We start from the raw sequence: 16,827 nt of genomic DNA, 5'->3' as shown, positions 1-16,827 counted from the left end.
TTCCCATGTACGTCACTGGGAATTTAAAAGCGATTTTGCTCCCTGTTAATCCTTTACCTCCCTAAATCTGATTGTTAATTCTCCCCGCAAGCTAATACACATTTCCTTGAATATTGGTTACGAGACTTTGGTGAATTCTATCTGATGAGTGAGAGTATTCTCATTTCCTGTTTGCTGGATAGTGTGTGGATGCCAAAGGAAGAAATTAGGGAGCAAATCACTGATTGAACAGCAAGGATCGAAAATGTACCAATCAGAGCTGTTGAAAAACAACTAATCACAGCAGAACATCATGCTTTACAAGATCACGCATGACCAGTCGACCTCATCGCCTGAAGAAGACCAGCAGTATGGAGTCGAAACGTCTCGATCTACATCACACGTGACTACATCGTGAGACAAACGCTTTTAATGTTAACACTTGTATAAGTTTAAGGGTTAAGCTATTTCAATGAATTACACATATTCACTTTAGCACCTTTTTTTTTTTTACCGATCACGCAGAATTAGACCTTCTCAAAAAGCTTTAAGAGCAAATTCCTCCCTTGCAGTCATTTTTCTTTCATACCTAAGGAGAGAAAATAATCAATTTTTGAATTAATATCTTAAAAATTTTGACAGTTAACACTGATTTAAGCAGATGTAGGTAATTGGTGAAAAGAAAAAAGGAAGAACTGTATCCCGAATAAGTGGCAAATTTCTTTTGTTAAAAATAAATGATATGTAGACAGTATTTACGAAATAGAGGACTTTTCCCCTTTTCAAATAGTCCTATCCGAGCAGGACAGGGTTGGCAGGACTCTATGCAGTTATGAAAACTCGAGACGGAGTAGTAAGTGTGCATAAGAGGATTCTCTGGCCCCTAAGATTTGAAAAGATGAGGCTATGCAAACATTAAAGAGTACTTCGTTGCTTTCAATAACATAGATCCCCAAAATTACACGCAGATCCTTAAAATTCAAATGGTCAGGAAAATTTATTTGTAACACCACTGCTCCCGCTGCCTTGTATATAAGTCCTTTCCCCTCCCCCCCCCCTCCCTTTGAGTGGAAATGTTTAAATCAGGAGGCATTTGGACGTTATGAGCCATAATGATAGTTCATATTTTCTTTGGAAATGTTGCTCAGATACCCCACAGGCACTTCTAAAAATCACGGCCGCCTATTTCAAGGCATTCTTTTGTAGAAATATCGCGAGTTAGTTCGTCACTTCAGGATTCATTTCTTGTTTATCAAAACGTTAAAAGAAAAAAAATTCATTTTACTGGGTTTAAATTTTAGTTAAAGATTACTGTGCAACTGAATTGAGTGGATAATTTGCAATTCATTATGGTTATAAGAAAAACTTAAGAAACCTCAAACAAAATAGCCGCATAAAGCTTTGCATAGGAGCAATTCAAAACGTGCAGGCATAGTGTTTAGGGACATTGAACCGAAACGATTTAATTAGCTACTGCGTGGGACTGGGCCACCCACGTGATTGAATAGGAAAATGCAAGAGATTATAGTCTCTTGGCACGTGCTTTTTTTGTGTGTTGCGAGAACCTAATGTTGGGTCGAACGAAAGCCTCGGTGACCTGTAGTTATCTGTGAAAGTTCTCAAACACATAGCAAGCATTAAAGTATTCTTATTCCTCACTCTTTGTGTCTTGTTGGAGATGTTTTTGCAGAAAATGTAAAATCTTTGGCCAGCAGTCTTCTTGTGCTCTGGCATGTGCAACAGTCTCCCCTCCCCAAGCTAGGTACGGGTAACCACACCCATCTTTAGAAGATTTGCTGAAAGAAGAATCACAAAGAGGGGAGTAGGGTGGCTCGATGAGATGTCCCGCTTGGGGATAACTCAAGTTAGTGCACAAATGTTCTTTTCCATTTTCCTTCAAGCGATCAATAATGAACTTTACTGTATAATCGGTGGGGACGTTCAAGTCATCAGTTCCAGAAACCAGCATGACAGGGCAATTGATGTTCTCAACTGGTGTAATAGCTGAGTATTTGGAGGCTGTGCTTGGATTTATGTAATCAATGTCAGTTGGCTGGGCAAAACGCCAGATGCTGCCCTTTTCTGAAGACAACACTCGGCTGTCATTCATGGGTATCATGTCTGAGACTTTCCCTTTTAATTGGAAAGGGAGAAGGTAGGCGATCACCAGAGGTGAAATAGCTACAATGGCCTTTATTGATGCGATCTGATAACTTGCCATCAACAGTGCAATCCATGAGCCATAGGATATAGCGTGCATGCCGATACCATGTGGAAGCACTTCAGGGTGACTTGTAAGCCAGTTAGCAGCTTCTTCAAAATAATCCAGGTTTATTGAAGATGGAACTAATGGTTGATCTTCATAGCCCAAGTAGGCCAAAGCAAGAGTAGCGAATCCATGAGATGCCAAAAGTGAAGCCTTAAACTCCACTAATCCGCCTGCAGCACCAAACAGATCTATGACTCCTGTAAAGATAATATTGACTGATTGAGTGCAAGATATGTCTAATATGTGCAGCTTAGATCGTACGATTAAGATATTGCTTTGATTCAGTAACAATCGCTTATAAAATAACACGTCAAAGGTGGCTTTAATTACGAACATGTGAATAACCTTTAACTTTTTTGGACCACTCAAAATGGCGGACATATGATGACAAATTCCTTCGCTAGTTCCTCGTAAGACATCTTAAAGGGCTGCTGTTGCTGTCTGAAAGGGCTGCTGTTGGTCTTGTTAGATTCAAGTTTTTATACTACTAGGAACCAGTCGTGAGTAAACGCTTGACGCGTGTCTCAGAAAGAAATTGAGAGGCTCAGTACAGTCCTCAATCTTTTTGTGGATCGCTCAGTTTTGTTAAGGACTGCATTTTAAAATGATTGTCCGATCATCACACGACTCTCTAGAGCTTACAATCACGAGGAAGTTAGACATATATATTGAAGCTGGAAAATATTGGAACCGAGTTTTTTGGCTAAAAATTAAACTGATAGCTTTTTCATCGGAAGTTATTCATTTGAATTGATCTACTGTAAAATAGACGACTTGTAATTCTGTTTTGCAGGTAGTATTTAACATTATCGATCAGCTGAGATCAATTCATCAAAATAATAACGATGCGATCCATCCGCTCTATCTATTCAACGAAAAGAATGCGCTCCTCGTTTTCTTTTAAAGAGTCGTTGCTGATTTTCTGAATGAATCTTGATAATCATTACAATTTCTTCAAATATGAATTGTGCATTAACTGCTTTATTCTTCACTCATCATTCTACTCAGTTGTAATCGGACAGTTTGCTGTAATCGGACACTTGTTTCTTTAGACATTGTCTCCACCGCAATTGTTTGTCCTAAATGTATTTGTTTTCTTTGTTTTCGGATATTACGAACGTTTATGATTAATTGATAACGAGACTTTGTGTCGTCCAATACTGTTAATCGCGGTCGTCCGATTTTGTTAATCACTCGTATGATCACAGATCGAAATGGAGTCCACTTGGTCCTATTACCATTATGTTTAACTGAAGTTCCTTCTTTTATTCTTCCATACAAAGCTTTGTGCATTTTTCCATGATTTGATAAAATCTCTTTCGCTTTACATCCGTTGCGGATTTCAACGATTTTTTTAATACTTCAGTGACCTGAGAGTGATCCAATGTTTTATGTAATTAGGAAAAATAGGGTAGCAAATTAATAGTAATATTCTAGAAATGCTCGTAATCTGTATTAAAAGGATTCCATTTAGAGCTCTGATTTCTTTAAATCTACTTTACATCCTTTTTGTAGGGTTGGATGAAGCCAAAGACGTCAATGATAATGTGAGAGGCCAAATGTCCTCATCTAAATATGCTGGTTCGCAGTGATGGCGAGAACTAGCTAACGAACACACCACGCTCAGGATTCTGTCTTTTCAACTTTTTCCTTCAATTACTCACTTCTCTAATACACAGTAGTTTGTAGTTACATCCTATTTTGCTTCGTTTTTTGTAAGTCTGGTTGGTCTCTTTCGACACTCACACTTTGATTCTCACTGACTTGTGCTGCCAGAAACTCACTTCAGCTGCGGAATTTTGTCTCTACTTCAGCACAATCTCTACATTCTTCTACTAAGTAAGCTCTGGAGTTTATGCCCTTATATTCACTATTGCTTGCTGAAAATTAACAATTTAAATAAAACTTAATGGTTATGATTAACTGAATCAATCTCTGACTGCGTTAGCCAAAACAAGAACTTTCGTATGGGTCCAACTAGGCATGTCCACTTGAAAGTTTCACGGGACAGTCAGTCAGGAAACTCATCACCAAATCTCAAGCTTTCATAGCCTTGGACTTTTAAATTCATATAATAACAATATTCTAAATATTAACGAATGACCAAATCACAGGGAATCGACTGGAAAAAAAAAACTGACTAAACTAATGAGATACATGAAAAAATTACTCATTCTGATTGCTTAAGATATATGCAGTTTTGATCGTACGCGGTTGTTTTGACCGAACGCACAATGTCACTTGCAGAATTTGAATAAATTATTTTTACACTTGATGCCCGCGCTTTGCTTTTGCATAATTTTATAATAAAGTTCGGATATTACGCACGCTGTCATTGGTTGAAAGAGCGTGCTTTTTGAGAGTATAGAGCTTAGAGCTGAGCTAAAGCTGTCACCCCATCTGCTAAATTGTACTGTGTCCGACTTTCTCCGGGACTTTCCACTAGTTTTTTTTCTTTAATTGAAAGTGAAAATCCGGAACAGGCAAGTCGACAAATAGCAATAAAAGAACCAAACAAAGTTTGTAAACATGCCAGGCGCCGTATTATAAAGTGAGCAGAGACGAAAATCCTCAAAGAGTAAACGAAATGGAGTCCGAGTTTTGATGGTTTTCACACTCAGTTGGATTTCAAGCTTCTGTACGATAATAAAAGTCAAACACAGCTAACACTCTTGAAGTGTATATAGTTTCGTGTTCAAAAAAAAAAAAAAAAAAACAGAACAAAATAGAAATGATGAAAAATATAGCCAAACTGGCATAACTGTTGAAACTCGTACTAATCATGACGGTGTGATGCTGAGGTCCAACGCAGCTAGTTCACCATGGCGATCTGCTGTCATCGCAGTCAATAAAACCTCATTAATTAGGTAAACAACTTTTTTCAAAGACCACAAATTGCACGAGCCGCTTCCTGAGTGCTTAACAACAAAACAGAGCACAGCCAAGGCTTCTCTATTTGTTAAATGATGAGGTATCTCGTATTTTTCGATGTATTATTACCTAATCATATGATTTTTCTCGTGCAATTTGGAATAAATTAGCTCGTGCAAAAGACCACAAACTTTGTTAGTCTTTGAAAAATTTTACTCGTGCTTATTTATTCTAAATTAAACTCGAAATCATGTGAATTAAAATTATTAACATAAATATTTTACTTAAGCTAAAAGTAAAATACGGCTGGAGGCCACAACACATCGTTGAATGTCGTTTACTCAACTACGTCTCGTGTTTCTTCCTACACTTCTTTCGTGCTCTAGCCGCTTCTTATGTGCTTTACAAGTAAGACGAGAAATTTTGTTAGTCTTTGAAAAAATTAACTCGTGCTTATTTATTCCAAATTAAACTCGAAATCATGTGATTACCTATATTAACTAAATACTTCATAAAAAAAATTTTACCAATGTTACTTGATAACATAAAATTATACTTAAGCTTAATGTAAAATACTGCTGGAGGCTACAACACATCGTTCAATGTTGTTTACTCGAACAGGTTTATTTATTATTTGTTATTATTTGTTATTATTTTTTTTACCTCAATGGTAACTCTTGCAATCAAACAATAGGTCTTTGGATGAAAATAGAATAGAAAAAAAAAAGGAGAATAAAAAAAGAAGCCTTCGTAGGAGTTTCAAACAAATAAGATATTCTAAGAGTTTCTGCATTAATGAAAATGGTTCAAACCATTGATAAAACCACATCTCACATTCCTTTATTATTTGAAGATCACCTAGCAGCATGGAGAGATGGGGTTGAGGTTTCCAGACAAACGTTTGCGGTGCACGGTGAATGAAATCGATCTTTTCTGATCAGTTGGAACAACCAAAAAAGTGATTCTTGGTAAGAACCTGAACTGTATGTCTAACACTGTTGTCACTTAGAATAGCGGATTCTGGTTCTTTTCAAAATCTTATCTCGGAAAACAATATTCTACTCTAGACTAGCAGTTGTTTTTTAAATAAACGTCAATCTTTCGCCACTCACCAGAAAAAGGTCCGTCACCTGGAGGAAGGAAAAGAGTTCCACGGATTCTTCCTTCTCTCACAGGAATTCTTTTCACTCCATTCGCCATGTACCCCTTTTCAAACGTGTTGCTAGACAAAGGCTGCAAAGACCTCGATTCCTGCGGATCCGTATGGCCATCAAAACAGTCCAAGACGACTTTGTAAGGTTTAGTGACATCAGATTTCATCAGTCGAATTCCTTTTCTCTGCCCAGGTGATGGTTTCATGCTCCATAAAAGTCCCATAGCTGAAACTCCGCGGTAAGATCCACCAACAGACGGTTGACTACAAACATCAACTTGGCCATGTTTGGTAGCGATGAAGTGAGCGTGTGAATCGAACACCTGCCCGCTATCTCCAACAACTCGTGCTGCCAGTGTAATCTTCTGCAGTGGTTTCAGTCGAAATACGTTAATCTTAGTTATTTTGTCGACGAGTGAGAATTTTGGACACAAGGTAATCATCTTATTTGAGAGTGACGACAAAATTGGCCGAGATGCACCTACTGAGTCAACGACCTATGACGTCAATTATCTCTTTTTCACCGTTGTAGACAAATTTATTCCTTTGGCAGCATAAGTCATTAACATTCGTGACAGTGACGCATTGTTCCCGAAAGGTTGGACAATAATTTGACCCGAGATTGAATGGCGGCTTTATTTTGGTAGGTAGGATCAAAGGAAGCTGACAACTCAAAAGGGACTAATAAACAGAGACAACTAAGAGAGACAACTTAAGCCATAAAATTCTAGGTTCAAACTCACGCCATATCATGCAGGCATAGGAGAAAAAGCTTCGGAAAAAGTTCGCAGCATGCATTCTACGGAGGCGCTATCATTTCTATCGTCAATGTAGAGAGTTACATTAACTCTTGCAGTCGGTAGGTGTGTATGCGGTTACTTAAACCTGTTAAGAATGGATCCTAAAGTATCGTATCCTTTATAATAGAAATGTGTTGCAGGCACCCTGTAACCATCTCTGAGATGAAATTCGTATGTTCCATCCTCATTAAACCTTAATTTGTCACTTTGTATCGTGAAATGTTACTCATTAGAAACTCCATATTTTTATCTTGATGTTAAAATTTGGTTTGTTTTTCATTATCATGTCCCATTTCATAATTAAAAAGTATACAGGTACAAATCCTAACGTTGCTGCTTGTTTAACACCATCCACGCATGAGTTATTCTTAGCATCATTATCATTTGTTGGTGTAGCTAAATTGATTATTATTTTATTGGACATAATTAAATCAGCGGGTATGTGTTGCAGCTCCGTTCTACTTCTGCTGTGATCACTAAACAAATTAGTTGATGTTCTTGAAACTGTCTCAGAACTACTGGTGACTGATATGTCAACATATGAATGATCAATAGTTGCTGAAGGAAAATACAGCTCAAATACCACTGTATATCCACTAGTTGTGAGCTCATACATGTCTAACCCAACACGAAAACGTAGATGACTTCTAATAGTATTTAAACAACCAGCAGCCTTCCATCCACTTCACCATGGAGACAGAGAAAGACAACAAACTCGCCTTCTTAGACACCGCAGTTTTAAGAGAACCTGACGGCCGCTTAACCATCAGCGTATACAGGAAGCCCACGCATACCGATCAATACTTAGCGTATAATTCACACCACCCTCAATCAGTAAAGCGCGGTATTGTTAAGTGCCTTTACGAGCGCGCCAAACGTCTCGTAACAAAACCCTCCGTCATCTCCAAGGAGAAGAAACATCTGTTATCTGTTCTGGTTTCTAATGGATATCCTTTTTCTTTCTTACAGAAACTTACCAAGACCGGAAAACGAAGAACAGTGGCGAACCCGCCAACGAGTTCAAAGTTACTGCGGTTTTACCTTATGTCAAAGGTCTCTCCGCACAGCTTCGCCGTTACCTACAACAGCAGAGCGTACGCGCTATTTTCAAGTCGGAGACTACGCTAAGATCTCGGTTAGTACGACCAGAAGACGCTGTCGACCCGGCTAAACAAGATGGCGTAGTTTACAGGATTCCCTGTGAATGCGGCAAGGTGTACATCGGAGAGACCGGAAGACCTATGCAGGACAGAATTAAGGAGCACGGTCGAGTCATTCAATTCTCGCGGTACCAAGACCTCCGCCGTTTCAGAACATGCCCACAACACCGGACACAAGCCACTCCGGAACGAAGTAAAGTTTATCGATCGTGACCTTTATTACTACACGTGCAGGGTCAAAGAGGCAATTCATATGAGACTTCACCCAAACAATATCAATAGGGATAGTGGAATAAAAATTCCAGAAGAGTGGATGCCCACAATCAAAAAAAAAACCAAAGGGGAGCCGTGCGAGGGAGCAAATCACTGATTGAACAGCAAGGATCGAAAATGCACCAATCAGAGCTGCTGAAAAACAACTAATCACAGCAGAACATCATGCTTTATAAGATCACGCATGACCAGTCGACCTCATCGCCTGAAGAAGACCAGCAGTATGGAGTCGAAACGTCTCGATCTACATCACACGTGACTACATCGTGAGACAAACGCTTTTAATGTTAACACTTGTATAAGTTTAAGGGTTAAGCTATTTCAATGAATTACACATATTCACTTTAGCACCTTTTTTTTACCGATCACGCAGAATTAGACCTTCTCAAAAAGCTTTAAGAGCAAATTCCTCCCTTGCAGTCATTTTTCTTTCATACCTAAGGAGAGAAAATAATCAATTTTTGAATTAATATCTTAAAAATTTTGACAGTTAACACTGATTTAAGCAGATGTAGGTAATTGGTGAAAAGAAAAAGGAAGAACTGTATACCGAATAAGTGGCAAATTTCTTTTGTTAAAAATAAATGATATGTAGACAGTATTTACGAAATAGAGGACTTTTCCCAGTTTCAAATAGTCCCATCCGAGCAGGACAGGGTTGGCAGGACTCTATGCAGTTATGAAAACTCGAGACGGAGTAGTAAGTGTGCATAAGAGGATTCTCTGACCCCTCAGATTTGAAAAGATGAGGCTATGCAAACATTAGAGTACTTCGTTGCTTTTAATAACATATATCCCCAAAATTAAACGCAGATCCTTAAAATTCAAATGGTTAGGAAAATTTATTTGTAACACCACTGCTCCCGCTGCCGTGTATAAAAGTCCTTTCCCCTCCTTTCCCCCCCCCCCCCCCGTGGAAATGTTTAAATCAGGGGGCATTTGGACGTTATGAGCCATAATGATAGTTCATATTTTCTTTGGAAATGTTGCTCAGATACCCTACAGGCACTTCTTAAAATCACGGCCGCCTATTTCAAGGCATTCTTTTGTAGAAATATCGCGAGTTAGTTAGTCACTTCAGGATTCATTTCTTGTTTATCAAAATGTTAAAAGAAAATAAATTCATTTTACTGGGTTTAAATTTTAATTAAAGATTACTGTGCAACTGAATTGAGTGGATAATTTGCAATTCATTATGGTTATAAGAAAAACTTAAGAAACCTCAAACAAAATAGCCGCATAAAGCTTTGCATAGGAGCAATTCAAAACGTTCAGGCATAGTGTTTAGGGACATTAAACCGAAACGATTTAATTAGCTACCGCGTGGGACCGGGCCACCCACGTGATTGAATGGGCAAATGCAAGAGATTATAGTCTCTTGGCACGTGCTTTTTTGTGTGTTGCGAGAACCTAATGTTGGGTCGAACGAAAGCCTCGGTGATCAGTAGTTATCTGTGAAAGTTCTCAAACACAAAGCAAGCATTAAAGTATTGTTATTCCTCACTCTTTGTGTCTTGTTGGAGATGTTTCCGCAGAAAATGTAAGATCTTTGGCCAGCAGTCTTCTTGTGCCCTGGCATGTGCAACAGCCTCCCCTCCCCAAGCTAGGTACGGGTAACCATACCCTTCTTTAGTAGATTTGCTGAAAGAAAAATCACAAAGAGGAGAGTAGGGTGGCTCGATGAGATGTCCCGCTTGGGGATAACTCAAGTTAGTGCACAAATGTTCTTTTCCATTTTCCTTCAAGCGATCAATAATGAACTTTACTGTAAAATCGGTGGGGACGTTCAAGTCATCAGTTCCAGAAACCAGCATGACAGGGCAATTGATGTTCTCAACTGGTGTAATAGCTGAGTATTTGGAGGCTGATCTTGGATTCGTGTAATCAATGTCAGTTGGCTGGGCAAAACGCCAGATGCTGCCCTTTTCTGAAGGCAACACTCGGCTCTCATTCATGGGTATTATGTCTGAGACTTTCCCTTTTAATTGGAAAGGGAGAAGGTAGGCGATCACCAGAGGTGAAATAGCTACAATGGCCTTTATTGATGCGATCTGATAACTTGCCATCAACAGTGCAATCCATGAGCCATAGGATATAGCGTGCATGCCGATACCATGTGGAAGCACTTTAGGCTGACTTGTAAGCCAGTTCGCAGCTTCTTCAAAATAATCCAGGTTTATTGAAGATGGAACCAATGGTTGATCTTCATAGCCCAAGTAGGCCAAAGCAAGAGTAGCGAATCCATGAGATGCCAAAAGTGAAGCCTTAAATTCCACTAATCCGCCTGCAGCACCAAACAGATCTATGACTCCTGTAAAGATAACATTGACTGATTGAGTGCAAGATATGTCTAATATGTGCAGCGGAGATCGTAAGATTAAGATATTGCTTTGATTCAGTGACAATCGCTTATAAAATAACACGTCAAAGGTGGCTTTAATTACGAACATGTGAATAACCTTTTAAATTTTTGGACCACTCAAAATGGCGGACATATGACGACAAATTCCTTCGCTAGTTTCCTCGTAAGACATCTGAAAGGGCTGCTGTTGCTGTCTAAAAGGGCTGCTGTCGGTCTTGTCAGATTCAAGTTTTTATACTACCTGCCAGAAACCAGCCGTGAGTAAACGCTTGACGCGTGTCTCAGAAAGAAATTGAGAGGCTCAGTACAGTCCTCAATCTATTTGTGGATCGCCCAGTTTTGTTAAGGACTGCATTTAAAAATGATTATCCGATCATCACACGACTCTCTAGAGCTTACAATCACGAGGAAGTTAGACATATATATTGAAGCTGGAAAATATTGGAACCGAGTTTTTTGGCTAAAAATTAAACTGATAGCTTTGTTCATCGGAAGTTATTCATTTGAATTGATCTACCGTAAAATAGACGACTTGTAATTCTGTTTTGCAGGTAGTATTTAACATTATCGATCAGCTGAGATCAATTCATCAAAATAATAACGATGCGATCCATCCGCTTTATCTGTTCAATGAAAAGAATGCGCTCCGCCTTGTTTTCTTTCAAAAATTCGTTGCTGATTTTCTGAATGAATCTTGATAATCATTACAATTTCTTCAAATATGAATTGTGCATTAACTGCTTTATTCTTCACTCATCATTCTACTCAGTTGTAATCGGACAGTTTGCTGTAATCGGACACTTGTTTCTTTAGACATTGTCTCCACCGCAATTGTTTGTCCTAAATGTATTTGTTTTCTTTGTTTTCGGATATTACGAACGTTTATGATTAATAGATAACGAGACTTTGTGTCGTCCAATATTAATCGTGGTCGTCCGATTTTGTTAATCACTCGTATGATCACAGACCGAAATGGAGTCCACTTGGTCCTATTACCATTATGTTTAACTGAAGTTCATCCTTTATTCTTCCATACAAAGCTTTGTGCATTTTTCCATGATTTGATAAAATCTCTTTCGCTTTACATCCGTTGCGGATTTCAACGATTTTTTTAATACTTCAGTGACCTGAGAGTGATCCAATGTTTTATGTACTTAGGAAAAATAGGGTAGCAAATTAATAGTAATATTCTAGAAATGCTCGAAATCTGTATTAAAAGGATTCCATTTAGAGCTCTGATTTCTTTAAATCTACTTTACATCCTTTTTGTAGGGTTGGATCAAGCCAAAGACGTCAATGATAATGATAATTCTTTGTAAGTCTGGTTGGTCTCTTTCGACACTCACACTTTGATTCTCACTGACTTGTGCTGCTAGAAACTCACTTCAGCTGCGGAATTCTGTCTCTACTTCAGCACAATCTCTACATTCTTCTACTAAGTAAGCTCTGGAGTTCATGCTTTTATATTCACTATTGCTTGCTGAAAATTAACAATTTCAATAAAACTTAATGGTTATGATTAACTGAATGAACCTCTGACTGCGTTAGCCAAAACAAGAACTTTCGTATGGGTCCAACTAGGCATGTCCACTTGAAAGTTTCACAGGACAGTCAGTCAGGAAACTCATCACCAAATCTCAAGCTTACATAACCTTGGACTTTTAAATTTATATAATAACAACATTCTAAATATTAACGAATGACCAAATCACAGGGAATCGCTGCAAAAAATGACTGACTAAACTAATGAGATACATGAAAAAATTACTCATTCCGCAATCCGCGCTTTGCTTTCGCATAATTTTATAATAAAGTTCGGATATGACGCACGCTGTCATTGGTTGAAAGAGCGTGCTCTTTGAGAGTATAGAGCATAGAGCTGAGCTAAAGCTGTCACGCCAACTGCTAAATTGTACTGTATCCGACTTTCTTCGGGACTTTTCACTAGTTATTTTTCTTTAATTGAAAGTGAAAATCCGGAAGAGGCAAGTCGACAAATAGCAACAAAAGAACCAAACAAAGTTTGTAAACATGCCAGGCGCCGTATTGTAACGTGAGCAGAGACGAAAATCCTCAAAGAGTAAACGAAATGGAGTCCGAGTTTTGAAGGTTTTCACACCCAGTTAGATTGCAAGCTTCTGTACGACAATAAGTACAGTGTAGTGTATATAGTTTCGTGTTCAAAAAAAAAAAAAAACAGAACAAAACAGAAATGATGAAAAATATAGCCAAACTGGCATAACTGTTGAAACTCGTACTAATCATGACGGTGTCATGCTGAGGTCCAACGCGGCTAGTTCACCATGGCGATCTCCGGTCATCACAGTCAAGAAAACCTCAGTAATTAAGTAAACACTTTTTTCAAAGACCACAAATTGCACGAGCCGCTTCCTGAGTGCATAACAACAAAACAGAGCACAGCCAAGGCTTCTCCATTTGTTAAATGATGAGGTATCTCGTATTTTTCGATGTATTATTACCTAATCATATGATTTTTCTCGTGCAATTTGGAATAAATAAGCTCGTGCAAAAGACCACAAACTTTGTTAGTCTTTGAAAAAATTTACTCGTGCTTATTTATTCCAAATTAAACTCGAAATCATGCGATTACTTATATTAACTAAAATTGTTAACATAAAATTTTACTTAAGCTAAAAGTAAAATACGGCTGGAGGCCACAACACATCGTTGAATGTCGTTTACTCGACTACGTCTCGTGTTTCTCCCTACACTTCTTTCGTGCTTTAGCCGCTTTTTGTGTGCTTTACAAGTAAGACGAGAAATTTTGTTAGTCTTTGAAAAAATTTACTCGTGCTTATTTATTCCAAATTAAACTCGAAATCATTTGATCACCGATATTAACTAAATACTTCATAAAAAAATTTTTACCAATGTTATTTGATAACATAAAATTATACTTAAGCTTAATGTAAAATACTGCTGGAGGCTACAACACATCGTTCAATGTTGTTTACTCGAACAGGTTTATTTATTATTTGTTATTATTTGTTATTATTTTTTTTTACCTCAATGGTAACTCTTGCATTCAAACAATAGGTCTTTGGATGAAAATAGAATAGAAAAAAAAAAGGAGAATAAAAAAGAAGCCTTCGTAGGAGTTTCAAACAAATAAGATATTCTAAGAGTTTCTGCATTAATGAAAATGGTTCAAATCATTGATAAAACCACATCTCACATTCATTTATTCTTTGAAGATCACCTTGCAGCATGGAGAGATGGGGTTGAAGTTTCCAGACAAACGTTTGCGGTGTACGGTGAATGAAATTGATCTTTATCTGATCAGTTGGATCAACCAAAAAAGTGATTCTTGGTAAGAACCTGAACTATATGTCTAAGACTGTTGTCACCTTTAAGAGATCAGGACACATCTGGAAGTTTAATAGCGGATTCTGATTCTTTTCAAATTCTTATCTCGAAAAACACTATTCTACTCTAGACTAGCAGTTTTTTTTTAAAATAAACGTCAATCTTTCGCTACTCACCCGAAAAAGGTCCGTCACCCGGAGGAAGAAAAAGAGTTCCACAGATTCTTCCTTCTCTCACAGGAATTCTTTTCACTCCATTCGCCATGTACCCCTTTTCAAACGTGTTGCTAGACAAAGGCTGCAAAGACCTCGATTCCTGCGTATCCGTATGGCCATCAAAACAGTCCAAGACGACTTTGTAAGGTTTAGTGACATCAGATTTCATCAGTCGAATTCCTTTTCTCTGCCCAGGTGATGGTTTCATGCTCCATAAAAGTCCCATAGCTGAAACTCCGCGGTAAGATCCACCAACAGACGGTTGACTACAAACATCAACTTGGCCATGTTTGGTAGCGATGAAGTGAGCGTGTGAATCGAACACCTGCCCGCTATCTCCAACAACTCGTGCTGCCAGTGTAATCTTCTGCAGTGGTTTCAGTCGGAATACGTTAATCTTAGTTATTTTGTCGACTAGTGAGAATTTTGGGCACAAGGTAATCATCTTATTTGAAAGTAACGACAAAATTGGCCGAGATGCACCTACTGAGTCAACGACCTATGACGTCAATTATCTCTCTTTCACCGTTATAGACAAATTTATTCCTTTGGCAGCATAAGTCATTAACATTCGTGACAGTGACGCATTGTTCCCGAAAGGTTGGACAATGATTTGACCCGAGATTGAATGGCGGCATTATTTTGGTAGGTAGGATCAAAGGAAGCTGACAACTCAAAAGAGACTAATAAACAGAGACAACTAAGAGAGACAACTTAAGCCATAAAATTCTAGGTTCAAACTCGCGCCATATCATGAGGGCATAAGAGAAAAAGTTCGCAGCATGCATTCTACAGAGGTGCTATCATTTCTATCATCAATGTAGAGAGTTACATTAACTCTTGCAGTCGGTAGGTGTGTATGCGGTTACTTGAACCTGTTAGGAATGGATCCGAAAGTATCGTATCCTTTATAGTAGAAATATGTTGCAGGCACCCCGTAACCATCTCTGAGATGAAATTTATATGTTCTATCCTCATTAAACCTTAATTTGTCACTTTGTACTGTGAAATGTGACTCATGGGAAACTCCATATTTTTATCTTGATGTTAAAATTTAGTTTGTTTTTCATTATCATGTCCCATTTCATAATTAAAAAGTATACAGGTACAAATCCTAACGTTGCTGCTTGTTTAACACCATCCACGCATGAGTTATTCTTAGCATCATTATCATTTGTTGGTGTAGCTAAATTGATTATTATTTTATTGGACATAGTTAAATCAGCGGGTATGTGTTGCAGCTCCGTTCTACTTATGCTGTGATCACTAAACAAATTAGTTGATGTTCTTGAAACTGTCTCAGAACTACTGGTGACTGATATGTCAATAGATGAATGGTCAATAGATGCTGAAGGAAAATACAGCTCAAATACCACTGTATATTCACCAGTTGTGAGCTCATACATGTCTAACCCAACACGAAAACGTAGATGACTTCTAATAGTATTTAAACAACCAGCAGCCTTCCATCCGCTTCACCATGGAAACAGAGAAAGACAACAAACTCGCCTTCCTAGACACCGCAGTTTTAAGAGAACCTGACGGCCGCTTAACCATCAGCGTATACAGGAAGCCCACGCACACCGATCAATACTTAGCGTATAATTCACACCACCCTCAATCATTAAAGTGCGGTATTGTTAAGTGCCTTTACGAGCGCGCCAAACGTCTCGCAACAAAACCCTCCGTCATCTTCGAGGAGAAAAAACATCTGTTATCTGTTCTGGTTTCTAATTGTTATCCTTTTTCTTTCTTACAGAAACTTACCAAGACCGGAAACCGAAGAACAGTGGCGAACCCGCCAACGAGTTCAAAAATACTGCGGTTTTACCTTATGTCAAAGATCTCTCCGCACAGCTTCACCGTTGCCTACAACAACAGGGCGTACACGCTATTTTCAAGTCGGAGACTACGCTAAGATCTCGGTTAGTACGACCAGAAGACGCTGTCGACCCGGCTAAACAAGATGGCGTGGTTTACAGGATTCCCTGTGAATGCAGCAAGGTGTACATCGGAGAGACCGGAAGACCTATGCAGGACAGAATTAAGGAGCACGGTCGAGACATTCGATTCTCGCGGTACCGAGACCTCCGCCGTTTCAGAACATGCCCACAACACCGGACACAAGCCACTCTGGAACGAAGTAAAGTTTATCGATCGTGACCTTTATTACTACACGTGCAGGGTCAAAGAGGCAATTCATATGAGACTTCACCCAAACAATATCAATAGGGATAGTGGAATAGAAATTCCAGAAGAGTGGATGCCCACAATCAAAAAAAAAACCAAAGGGGAGCCGTGCGAGGGAACAAATCACTGATTGAACAGCAAGGATCGAAAATGCACTAATCAGAGCTGTTGAAAAACGACTAATCACAGCAGAACATCATGCTTTATAAGATCACGCATGACCAGTCG

At 38.6% G+C, this 16,827-nt stretch overlaps 2 protein-coding genes and 2 pseudogenes across 2 annotated transcripts; 2 read left to right on the top strand and 2 right to left on the bottom strand.

Moving 5' to 3' along the window:
• Positions 1-1,582: 1,582 nt before the first annotated feature.
• Positions 1,583-6,715, bottom strand: LOC131769979 (bile acid-CoA:amino acid N-acyltransferase pseudogene; annotated as a pseudogene).
• A 1,047-nt stretch (positions 6,716-7,762) lies between these two features.
• LOC136282613 (uncharacterized) lies at positions 7,763-8,445 on the top strand. The gene is made up of 2 exons (XM_066170298.1): positions 7,763-7,916; positions 8,042-8,445. Exons 1-2 carry the CDS (start codon positions 7,763-7,765, stop codon positions 8,443-8,445), a joined length of 558 nt encoding a protein of 185 aa, XP_066026395.1.
• A 1,508-nt stretch (positions 8,446-9,953) lies between these two features.
• On the bottom strand, positions 9,954-14,854 carry LOC131769983 (bile acid-CoA:amino acid N-acyltransferase pseudogene; annotated as a pseudogene).
• Positions 14,855-15,889: 1,035 nt separating this feature from the next.
• Positions 15,890-16,572, top strand: LOC136282612 (uncharacterized). The gene is made up of 2 exons (XM_066170297.1): positions 15,890-16,043; positions 16,169-16,572. The coding sequence occupies exons 1-2, from the start codon at positions 15,890-15,892 to the stop codon at positions 16,570-16,572; spliced, it is 558 nt and encodes a 185-aa protein (XP_066026394.1).
• Positions 16,573-16,827: the final 255 nt, after the last annotated feature.

This window comes from Pocillopora verrucosa, chromosome 7 (assembly GCF_036669915.1).
Source record: "Pocillopora verrucosa isolate sample1 chromosome 7, ASM3666991v2, whole genome shotgun sequence".
Lineage (NCBI taxonomy): Eukaryota > Metazoa > Cnidaria > Anthozoa > Scleractinia > Pocilloporidae > Pocillopora > Pocillopora verrucosa.
The sequence above is the reverse complement of the archived record's forward strand: the minus strand, read 5'-3'. Positions and strand labels throughout refer to the sequence as shown.

What these genes read in the sequence shown, in the direction of transcription:
- LOC136282613 (XM_066170298.1), top strand. Translation starts at nt 7,763, where the DNA reads ATGGAGACAGAGAAAGACAACAAACTCGCCTTCTTAGACACCGCAGTT. An exon ending in CCCTCAATCAGTAAAGCGCG is followed by an intron (nt 7,917 to 8,041) that starts GTATTGTTAAGT and finishes TCTTTCTTACAG; the next exon opens with AAACTTACCAAGACCGGAAA.
- LOC136282612 (XM_066170297.1), top strand. Translation starts at nt 15,890, where the DNA reads ATGGAAACAGAGAAAGACAACAAACTCGCCTTCCTAGACACCGCAGTT. An exon ending in CCCTCAATCATTAAAGTGCG is followed by an intron (nt 16,044 to 16,168) that starts GTATTGTTAAGT and finishes TCTTTCTTACAG; the next exon opens with AAACTTACCAAGACCGGAAA.